Below are 12,283 nucleotides of genomic sequence, written 5' to 3'. Positions count from 1 at the left end.
AATATTGTAAGGTAAAATTGTGGAGTTTTCAAGGATGTTTTTATAACGAATTAAAAATGGGATAAGCTCACATTCATCTGTATTTATTATCTGCACCATAAAATAAAGTACATAATATTCAGTCACCAATTCTGAACTGATTTTGATAATTATTTTGCAATTTGTATTGTCTATTCCCATGTAGGACTCATATTAGGGCGTTTCACACACTGCAGATCGCCACTGTCCCCCGCCCCCCATGCTTCTGTAGAGACAGAGATAGCATAAAATTATTGTCTTTGTAAGGGACTTGGGTTTAAAGAAAAAAGAAACAATAAAAATCATAAATACATTCTCATTTTTATTTGGTTAAGCAAAAACATATGAAAATACAGTGGTCATGTATGTAAACTATTTCAAACAATAAGGCACTTACATCTTATACTATGTACAATTGTCTTTCGTCTATTTACTACATGTTTAAAATTAATGTTACAATCATAAAAATTTAAAACAAGGCACTAATTCACTTGCGGTACAATTTCATGTGGTTGTATCATATGACTGACTTAATTTTGCTTTACTATTACGATTAACTACTAAATACCCTACCCTACTACAAAATTAGTTACAGTGCCACATATCAGCGGTGATGGTTGTCAGACCGAACGAGAAATTTTGGAATGTCTCGTATAAAATTTACTTGCCATATCTTTATAGTGTAATACGCTAGTGTGTATGTATACTAAAGAAATAGTAAAAATAAAATAAATAATGTTGTTATGTATTATATATTGATTCGTACATATGTAGGTTTTAGTCTATTTTAATTTTTTGAAATTATTAATATTGATTAAAAGATATGTCATGAAAACTTAAAAAAAAATGTAATATAGCATTTTTGATATTCGATCAAATTCAATTTCAGTATTTGCGCTCACAAGCACTATCCCGTATCTAAACATTTGTGGCAATACATGTGCTGTAAATCAATTTGTAGAGCCCGATTTAGTGGGAATGCAGCAAACTTGACAGATACATATAATAAAGCGGAAAACATTATTTTTTTTCCGGAACGGCAATATACATAGATCGAACACAGTCAATTCATGTTTTTTTTTCAAATTAAGTTTTAAGGCATCAACGAAAGACGTGTTGTATTAGAAAACTTGTACTTAATTACATAGATGGCTTCGTATTATACAAAAAGAATATAAAAAATACATTGAAAAATAAAACACATAAGGAATGTTTGCTTTTAAATACTGTAAAGTAAATATTACACTCAATATAAGAATATTTAGTGAAAAAAGTGCAATTCCAGTCTTGATGATTACAACGGAATGCTCAAATAAATACTTTTAAAATACGACGCTTCATATTTTGAATACTTTTACATTTTGAATTCTAATTTTTATGTACTTTTAAAATCACAGTTTATTTTTTTTTCACCAAAATTTAATTCATATAACTTAACTAATCTACAATACAATAATATAGGTATGTATAAAACCTATTAAACTTTATTCATTTATATATTAGTAAAATTATTACATAATTCATCCAGCACCCAACCTCATATTGTACTTCTCTGTTTCAATATAATAACTAAAAATACTTTTGGAAATCTTTAAAGGAATACTTAAAATTTTCTATAAACAATCGCACATTCCACTCGAGCGAGTTCATCAGTAAGCTGCCTGTAACACGAATCCTTATACATATGTATATATGTATAAACAAAAATAAATACTTAATATAAAATCTTGTACCGTACTGCGTATAAGTCAGTGTAACAATAATAAGGCTTCTATAAAGCTATAGCTATGCATTAATAGTAATTGCATACTAATAAAGTTTTTAATTTAATGTTCTTTGCATTTTGAACATAATTTGAAGAAATATAGAATAGATGGCGCCACATATCTACATTGTAAATTTTTTTTCTCGGTCTCTGAAGACAAAACTGATCTATGCACTTTGGCGCCATTACGGTTTTTCTATATCTATGGTTTTAGTTTCATTTATGGATAACCTTTGATTTTGTACGATTACTTCATTGATTACATTGTATATTGCACTAATTCGCCTAGGAACTTGTGAAGGCACGTTAAAAGCACTAAAGTTCACTATTAATATATTATTATATATCTAAAATATTTAATATGGGATTGCCATTCCTAAGTATCCGTGAGTCAAGTCGACAAAAATAACATCAAACTATTTATCGACGTTCAATACTGACCGTACGACTTACAGTTCAATTTGTTTAAATATTATTACGCATCTTCACTTATTTTCAGGAATGTTATGTATCTGTAAAGATAAGAAAAAGTATTATTAAGATAAAAGGAGTTGGAAACAATTATAAAATTGAAAGAAAAGTTTTGATTCAATAAAATAACTACTAATATATAAAATAATTATATATATATATATAGGCCCTTTTACTCCGAATTCACTATAACCCTAGTAAGACATTTTTCCTTTCTATTTATTATAATATATATCTGAATTCGGTGTGTCTCCTGGCATAGGCGTCCTCCAGCTCATATATATATATATATATATATATATATATATATATATATATATATATACGAGGACTGTCCGGAAAGTTCGTATAAAAGTAATGCGAGAAAGAGGAGTATAAGCGCATATATATATATATATATATATATATATATATATATATTTATGGGGATGATGCTGTGAAGGAACCAACCGTCCACAAGTGGCTAAAAAGATTCAGAGAGGGCCGAGAAAGAGTTCGATGTTCGGGGGATTGTCCATCAAGAATTCGTCCCTCCAGGCCAGACAGTTGATGGAAAATTCTACGTCGATTGCTCAGACGCCTCAAAGCTCGTGTGGCACGAGTTCGTCCAGAATTGGCGCGAGAGGGGCGTATTCTTCATGCCCCTGCCCAATATATATTCCATTACGGTGACCGAACACCCCCCCTATTCGCCGGATTTGGCCCCGTGTGACTTCTTCTTGTTCCCAAAAACCAAATTGGTACTTCGGGGGCGGCATTTGGGGGACATAAATGAGATAAAAAAAGCTACGACGGGGCAGCTGAGAAACCTACAACCAGAGGACTTTCATATATATATATATATATATATATATATATATATATATACCTCGTATAACATATGACATTAAATTGTAGGATAGTTACTGATAGAATTGTATTTAAATATAGGAAATATTTTATTATATCAGCCGTTATCTGTCTACTGTAGAAAATAGGCCACAGACTGTAATAAGGTACGGTTCTGAACCACCTGCATCCACTAACTCCCTGCAAGCATTTAAGGCCGTCACTCCATCTAGTGGAGGGTCGCCCTACACTGCTTTTGCCTGTACGAGGTCGCCACTCAAGAATCTTTCTTCCCCATTGGTTGTCGGTTCTTCGAGCTATGTGACCAGCCCATCGCTACTTCAAGTTGCTTATTCTTAGGGTTATGTTGGTCATTTTGATTTCAAATTCTGTCATTCACTCATTTCGAATTAACCGTTATGAATAAGATTTCACCATGTATATAAAAAAAAAAAAACAAGACGTATACAATCGTTAAAACAAAATTTTAAAAATGAAATCCGCCATCGTGTGGTGGCGGCCATTTTAAATATATTACTTTTAAATATATTACAATAATGAATACATAAAGTATCGCCGTCAGACTTAAAAAATTATCGATTACGATAAACTAGTCCAAACTGAAGTTGCAAGATTTAATGTAAAGCATACATGACATGTAACGTGACTGTAAATATCTAAATGTGGCTTATGTTGAGCGTTTTGTATGGGGATCGGATGTTGTCGCTCATCTATAATTTAATTCTTAAATCTAGGGATTAGATAATTATTAATTATATAGACATTAATCTAAAACTTTACATTGGTATACACAGGGTGTCATCACACGTGCAATACAATTGCAATGGGGGGAAAGGGATTGTTAGTAATGGAGACTGAGAATCCCATTGCTAGCAATATACCCAACCAGGTCGACCTCCTCGCGGTTCCCCCTGAAAACTATCATGGTTAATTCCTGATGAATTCATCATGATGGGCTAACTGGCCTGTTTTCATTCTCATCTATCACCCTTCACTGGTGCTCCGCCAGCGTATCCCGTTAGCGCAGGCGGATTACCACACCATTATCACTCATAAAAAAAAAATACAATTGCAATGACTACAAAATGCTGATTTATAGAATTCTTCTTTATAATGGTATACAAAATTTAGACAAGATCCTGAGTCTTAGTTCAGATAAATTTTAGTATCGAAATGATTGATTCAAACTTAAATATCGATAAATATATCGAACATATAACAAAGCTCAGTTTTAGAACAATTTTGACATTTAAACATGGAATATTTTTAAAAATTATTTATAAATAGAATTTAGAGTAAGATTTTGAATATATCGGCGGTATGGGATTGCTTGTATTTTATAAGTTTTTAATAGAAATAAATTTAAGTACACTTTCACAGAAATCGTCATAGTCGTAGAATACTTGACGGATCTATATATGTAATATTTGTCTGATCCGTCAGTATTCTACGACTATGACGAAATGACAAGGGTTTTGGTATTGTTGCGAACCTTCTCGGACGACCTGCGCGGAAAATAGATGGCATGTGTATGTCTAAAAATCGGTCAATTCGCTGGTACATAAGCATGATGTATGATGTATACCTATATGGCGCGACTGACCGTGCGCTATTTTATTTGGGGGGAAAAGCGTTGTTAGCAATGGAGTTTGACAGTCCCATTGCTGGCCCTATCAGGTCGACCTCCACGTGGTTGCCCCTGGAAACCATCGCGAACAATTCTCGTTGAATTCGTCACGATGGGCTAACTGGCCCGCTTCATGCTCACCTATCATCCTTCACCGGTACCCGGCCGGTGTACACCGATAGCGCGGGTGCGGGTTACCATTGCATTGTCACCCATAAAAGTAAAACTGACCGTGCGGCGCGGCTAGCGCTTGCGCAGGTCCGGCGGCGTGTAGGCGGCGCCGCCGTGGCGCGCCCACTCGCGCTCGAACTCGTGCTCGAGGATCTCGGCGCCGCGCTTGCGCGTCAGCCCCGTCTCCTCCAGGCTCAACTCGCACATCTGCATGTCGTCCACGCCTGCCGACCACCGATACCACCTCTTTATATTTTACGACACACGCACACACACACACACACACACATACTTACATCCATGTATATTTATGAAATAGGAATATTTGTTAAACAAAACCCACAATTATTTACAAAACTTTCGAATATGAATAAAGTCACATCAAGAGATCTCACAATGTTGAAACTGCCCATCTGCAGAACCACACCGCATCAACAAAACTGTGATATAATGACTATTAAAATATATAATAAAATACCAAAATCAATGAGAGAACTACCAGTAAGTCACTTTAAATTACGGTTAAAAAAATGGTTACTGAAATGCAATTTTTATTGTAAATGTATTCAGTTGTATTGTATGCCATTTGTTATGTTTTTGACTTGTTATGTATTTGTTTTTGTTTAGTTCTGCTACCATTACTATGTGTGCGACTGCCAATATTTATAGATTGACTCCTACTAATCTATTAATATACGTAAGCCACTAAAAAATAATTAGAATGTGCTGAAATAAAAATTTGCATGCCTTTAAATAAGACGAAATGTGTAGCTCAAAAATATTTAAGACCATAATTATTACCACATTTCTAGCAAATAAACAAATAATTATTATTATTATTATACGAGTATATTAGCTCCACATGTCTTGTAGGAAGAGGGTGAGGTGAGTGTTATTACTAGTGGGCATCATACTGGTGACTTTAACATTAACTTATTAGAATAGAATAGAATAGAAACATTTATTGCCATACAATTACAATATAAAATATAAATAACATATACAAAAAGTGTCTCACACCCGGCAAAAGGAACCGGCTCAGCTTTTGCTGTGAGTGTCCCAGCGCAATGTGAACAGCTGCACAGCGCTGGTTTTCAGCCACTACCCTTATTTATATTATAACTTATCCCTTATTAGTATTCCGCCAGCGTAATAGAGAAAAGTTGGTACAGTTATTATTTTCATCCTCATTGTAAAAATTGTATTTCTACTCTATTTACAATTAATAAACGAACTTGGCATGATTTTTTTTTTTATCGAATTTACTCATTTTAAAATAAACAGACAAAAACTAGCACAATGATTTTGTTGGTTATCACTTGACGTTTCACCGTTATGAAATTTGGTTACATGGTTAGAAATACATATTATGTTATATATAGTTCAGGATAGTAAAGAACATAGGCTACAATCAACAAAATACAGATTAATCAACATATCCACAGACTAGTATATAATAATATCCAAGATCTCGCAAGGGCGTCTATTTGGTACGTTTAACGTGTAACAAGAGACCCGCAGAGTGCCGCAGTGTACGTACCGGCCTGCAGCAGCACGGGCGTCTTGTCGGGGTGCAGCTCCATCTGGCGCGCGACGTACTGTCCGTCGAAGTGCGCGTACCACCAGCCGCGCCGGTCGGCGGGCTCGTGGTCGGCGCGCACGAACGGGATGCGGAAGTAGCGGTGTCTCGCGCCCAGGATCTCGCCCTTCTGTGTCACCCGCGGGATTTTCGCTGCTAAGTCGTGTTAAATGTTTTAATTAATGGCTATAATTTTACAATAAATGTAACGTCGATATAAAATCTTATGGATACATAAATTAACTTAGCAGTATTTAATTAAATAATTGTTTAACGTATTACATTTATAAAAAAATTTAATGACTGCATACAAATTAAACGTATTCTAATTGATGTAATTTAATCGGATAGGACTGAAATTGGTAATTTTTCTACAATATATGTATTTCATTTTTAAAATAAACAAACATACCGGCCTCCATAATTGATTGTGGCGCCCTCTCCTGTTCAGCCATTGTAGTCTTGCGAGCATTCTTTGCCTTCCACGCATGGTATACCTTCAGGCGGCGATGGAACTCGTGACGGCATGCCTTTTAAAATTATTACATTCATTATTGACGAGAAACATACTGTTAGGAATAAAATGGAAGTTGTATAGAAATGAGAAAGAGCATGTATACTAATCGAACCATCTGAAAAAGTCAAGAACTGAAGTATATCATGGGCGTAACAGAGTACTCTGTAACGTCCAGGGCAATATTCATGTTTATAGGCAATCGTTACTACTTTCTGTCAGTAGTTTTAATATAAAAGAGTAACATCCATTTTTCATCCAAATTTTTGTATTTATAATATTAATAGGATAGTATATAAAATTACATAAAATATCATTGGTAGCGGTGAGCGTGTATATGAACTATAAATATAAAAAAAAATCAAACTAAAATACTAAATCAAGTTTCTTCATTAGTGTAGTGACACTCGTAGTTAAGATTAGATGGTGCTCTTATGGGAATGATCACTTCTATAAGAGCCAATAGGGTGGCAGTGCTGGCAAAATGCCACGGGCCCCCGACCTAAAAGGGCCCCGGCTCAAGAGGCCGCGAGCTCAGAAATATATTTTTTTACATCGTACCTGAGTATTTTATTTTACTTGAAAAGTATTTTTTTTTACTGATAGGGTCCCATCAAAAGCCATTTCAGCCATCATTTGCCTCAGGCCCTAAATGGTATAGTTACGCCACTGTAATGAGCTCATAATATTTGTGACCTATAATGGGTTATGATGACAATAGTAGTTTTGCCATTCGATTCTATTTGCCTACTTTATAGATCACACCAAAACGTGCGTAGACATGATGAAAGATAGATAGGACATAATTATGTTTAAAAACACAACACAAACACTTTCTCACCTCTAGAAGCTCGATGTCACAGGATGTGTTAATAGTGTCGCGCAACTCTGAATACTTCCATTTCGACAGGTCGTATTTCTGCTTGCCTTGCAAAGCCTGCTGCATTCTGACCCTCTCTGACCTGGTGTACACATATATTTAATAAACACTATTTATTCGATAGCATAAATAAAGTATTTAATAACAACAAATGGTAAAAAGCACAGGTGATATTATTTAGACATCAGGCATCGTGATATTTTACCACACTTATTGCATAATAAAACATATACTTGTGTGCATATAAAAAATGAAACAAACATGATTCTATGTTCTAAATCAGCCATGCTCATTGTTCACATAGCTATCTTTAAATATAATAATACCTTGAAAATCATACATAATTTAAGAAACATGTAAACATTTTTATTATTTTTAATTAGTAATATAATTAAATTTTTAATTACTCTTATAACATAGTTTTTTTTATAGTTAATAAAACTACATTTTTTTAAAGTAAATAACAATTAATCTCATGCATCCAATTTTATTAATTTTATGATTATGGCAATAAATTATGCCAAAAATAATGTTGAATTTTTAATAGAAATAATTTACGAACCTTAAAACAATATTCACAGTGTCTGACAATATCTATTATATTATCTAATGTTCAACATGTTACGCTTATTTGGAAGGTATTTAATAGGTAAGACCTTTTGTATTTAAGCATTAAATCCATAGACAATAGATTTAAATAGATGTCGCAAGTGCATGTTAGTGCTCTAATTTCGTATAGTCTACTTAGATCATAGCTGTATTTAGATTTTAAGTTTTACTATATCACATACGAGTATATTAAAAAAAAAATTACAACGTTGACAAAAAGCGTGACAGGTCGTATTTTTGAAAAGGATTTATTATTGGGGAATGTGTTTAGTATACTACAGTAAGGAGAAAAAATATGGCACCCTTGGTTTACCATATAAATTGATATAATTGCGACATCTACTTCCATCTATATCTGTGTTCTCTAAATACAAACAGAACTACGTTTTAAATCAAACATTTATCATACAATATTACCAGACACTGTATATTTTATAGTCAAAATTCTCAACCGGTTTATAGTACTTTTGATTTATGTTCAGCCAGTATTACAGGTAAAATAAAAAAAAAAGTATTTTTCACCGGATGGGAACTTCGACTCAATATAAAGTTATATTTAGTAAGAATATCACATTCATAAATTAGATAACAATATGGCGATATATTACATTATAAACTACGTAAGTCCGTGCAAAGAAGAAGAACCTAAGCCCAGCGTCAGTGTTAACAGTTAGCACAGTTAGTAGGTGTCAGTAATAAATCCTCTTTCAATAACTTGTCAAATAGACACGTGTATGGGTGCCTTTACAATTTACTACATCACGGTACCGTATCGTACGATTTTATCGTGGCGGTGTAATAAAAGAGTAAAATATATGCAATTGTATGACGCTTATAAATTTCTGTGCTAGTTCCACGAAATTAAAAGCGTCTCCATATAATTGCATACATTTTGCTCTCTTATTATATCGTAACGATAATATTGAGATAACGATAAAATTTAAATAATTCTTTTACGTGATGACTGTCCATCACTTAAGTTGACTGTTCACTTAAGTTTTTACCTTATGGTAGATTTATATAAAGTTGAAAATTATTATAAACTATTTCATTTTTCTACTCAATCCATTTATAAATAACGGAGTTATAACTACACAATTACCGGAAAGCTATATGATTCGTTATTGAAAGAGGGCACAGTAATAAAAGGCGGTGTGCAAAAGAGAAAACGTTAGTCTATCTCACTCAGTACCTGTTCAACTTATTCTCTCCGTTCACTGAGTCCATTGTGGGGAAACTGTGCAAACATACCACAATATTACTCAACGCAGCTGACACAAGCTATGTACAGGAAGACGATACGCAGACCCGGTGCGCGAAGGTTTGTTTTACAGTGACTCTCATTTTATAGAGACAATATCTGAGATTTAATAGTATTTTTGGTGCGTAAAACGAAACGGATGATTTATTAAAAGGTAGCATACCATTAGAATAGTTATGTCTTATTAGGTACCTGTCAAAATCGAATAATTTTATATTTATTCTAAATTATAATTTTTGTATGGCCAGACATTAAACTTTATGTCTAACACTGGACAGTTAAAAGCTGATATGATGACGACGAAGATAGTTTTTGTGTGTTAATCTTGTGTATAAGATCTCATTCATAGCACTCTAAAAGTTCAATATTTGGTGGCGAAAATGTTTGCAAACTTTATAAACGTAAGGAAATTCAATTTCAAAAAAGGTGACAAGACTTTGTTCCGCAATGAACAAACAGTTATTTCATACCCCAAAAAAATATTAAATTATATAAATTTTAAGTCATACATTTATGTCCAACTTATTCTATACGCCGTGTGGTCCTCGCATAGATTGGCTACCCCTTCGTCTTGTGAGCAGAGGGGGGGGGGGGGAATGGATTGTTAGCAATGAAGTTTGACAGCCCCATTGCTAGCCCTATCAGGTCAACCTCCACGTGGTGCCCCCTGGAAACCATCGTGAACAATTCTCATTGAATTCGTCACGACAAGCTAACTGATCTGCTTCATGCTCATCTATCATCCTACACTGGTGCCCCGCTGGTGTATACCGATAGCGCGGGTGGTGTTACTATTATCACCTATAAAAAACAACCCTTCGTTTCCCGTGAGCGTCGCAAGGGGCGACGAAGGGAACTTAGTAATCGAGAGATGGACAGCAGTGGACTAATTATAATATTTTAATTTCTCATTCGAAATACATACGTAGGTTTGTTTAAAATTTGACAAATAAGACAGTAGCTTTTGCCCCACTTATGGAGGAGAGCTATGTTCAGCTGTGTATAGTTAATAGCTAATACGATGATGACGTTGATGACAGTAGCTATTCTTATGGTATTATGCACTCTCTTAACATAAAACTAATTAAGTTGAATAAATTATTTATTTTATTTTTATTTGTGCAAGCACCATTTCGTTTTACACACCATCTTGAGATTGCTTTATCGTGCCAAAAGATAGGAAAAAATCATAATATACAAACTGTTCTTCAAGCTGAGAGCTATTGTATTGTGTACCTAACAAAATTAAATAGAGTTTATCATTTGATTCAAAATGGCTAGTGCCATAAAACGTCGTAAAAATTACACAAGCACAGTGGGACTGATTCGAAAATGTAATCTAAATTTAATTCTCTAATTTAATAATTTCTATTTGAGAAAATCTATTTTAATTCAGTCCTAATTAATTCATATATTTAAGTCAGTAATATTTGTTGCTCTAAAATCAGGGAATTTTATATATTTTAGATATAGATTTATTAAAAACAAAATAAATCCCACTGATGTTGTCCAATTGTTATTCCTGTTTTCTGTTGTATTGATAGATCATTCTCTAAAACTATGTTTAAAATTAATATTCGATAGTTTTTTTTTTTTTTTTTTTTAATTCTAAACTTAAGAGATATGTTTAAAGAATGACATCGATATAATAGAGCCAATTCTGACGAGCCATTTATATACTCTGAACCTATCTCTAAGACTAAAGTTACTGGTATACTTTGATATCATAGTGAAATCTTTAAGAATCAATATAAATTGATTTTCTAATAGATTTAAAGCGAAATATTACGAATTTAGTTCATTATGGTCCATAAAACAGTAATTTTGTGAAATTCTCAAATTAAAATATTCTAATGTAATGTCGCAAGCATAAGCCTGACTGTGCGCTTCGGCCCATAGTCGTAGGCGCTCGCGGCATCGACACTGTGCCGAAATCAGCGGGCCGAGGCGCACAGTCAGCTTGTACTTGCGTCACAGCTGCTTATGATTAAGGATCACGAATTGATCCCGAAACTAGTAGAGCTTTCGCGATCAAATTACATGTAAGTTAAACCGGTAGTTATTACATTAAAATATAATGTCTGCCTGCGAAACTTTTAAAAATACAAATATTCTGTTAAGAGATAGATTTAGAGAAATGGCTTCTCAGAATCGAATCCAATATTTATTGTATAGCTATTTTATATATATTTTGAATATATAATTTTGAATTAAAGTTGATCTGCCTAGAATTTACGATAATAGTGATATGAGCCGAGTTGCGATGAGCGAAACATGAACATACCTTCGTAATTGTGGCGGGGATCCTTCCACATGCCCATTTGTTTCTTTAGCGAGCCTGACGGCCATTTCGTGGTCTCTTCTTTCTTGTTCTAACCTGTTAAATGTAAATGTATAAACATTATTTACAGGTTCTGTAAGTTGACTTGTAGTAATTTTAGATATAATCAAAAATTCATATACGATACAATACAATACGATACAATAGTATACGAAGTAACGTTATACTAATTCTATGGTAGTGATATGCAAAAATATG

The 12,283-nt window shown here is 33.6% G+C and overlaps 1 protein-coding gene across 1 annotated transcript in view; it reads right to left on the bottom strand.

Annotated features, from left to right (window-relative positions):
* Positions 1–320: 320 nt before the first annotated feature.
* Positions 321–12,283, bottom strand: part of LOC113515586 (myosin heavy chain 95F) — a 69,507-nt gene continuing 57,544 nt past the window's right edge. The window contains exons 20-26 of the mRNA XM_052897584.1: positions 12,029–12,121; positions 9,676–9,720; positions 7,836–7,956; positions 6,893–7,010; positions 6,442–6,636; positions 4,962–5,125; positions 321–2,295 (exon numbers count right to left, since the gene is read on the bottom strand). Of these exons, the coding sequence (XP_052753544.1) occupies positions 4,974–5,125; positions 6,442–6,636; positions 6,893–7,010; positions 7,836–7,956; positions 9,676–9,720; positions 12,029–12,121 (724 nt within the window). The 3' untranslated portion in view covers positions 321–2,295; positions 4,962–4,973. The remainder of the gene's footprint in view (positions 2,296–4,961; positions 5,126–6,441; positions 6,637–6,892; positions 7,011–7,835; positions 7,957–9,675; positions 9,721–12,028; positions 12,122–12,283) is intronic.

The sequence above is a fragment of the Galleria mellonella genome, unplaced genomic scaffold (assembly GCF_026898425.1).
Source record: "Galleria mellonella isolate WM207_F2 unplaced genomic scaffold, CSIRO_AGI_GalMel_v1 utg37, whole genome shotgun sequence".
Lineage (NCBI taxonomy): Eukaryota > Metazoa > Arthropoda > Insecta > Lepidoptera > Pyralidae > Galleria > Galleria mellonella.
This window is presented reverse-complemented; position numbering and strand designations above follow the sequence as displayed.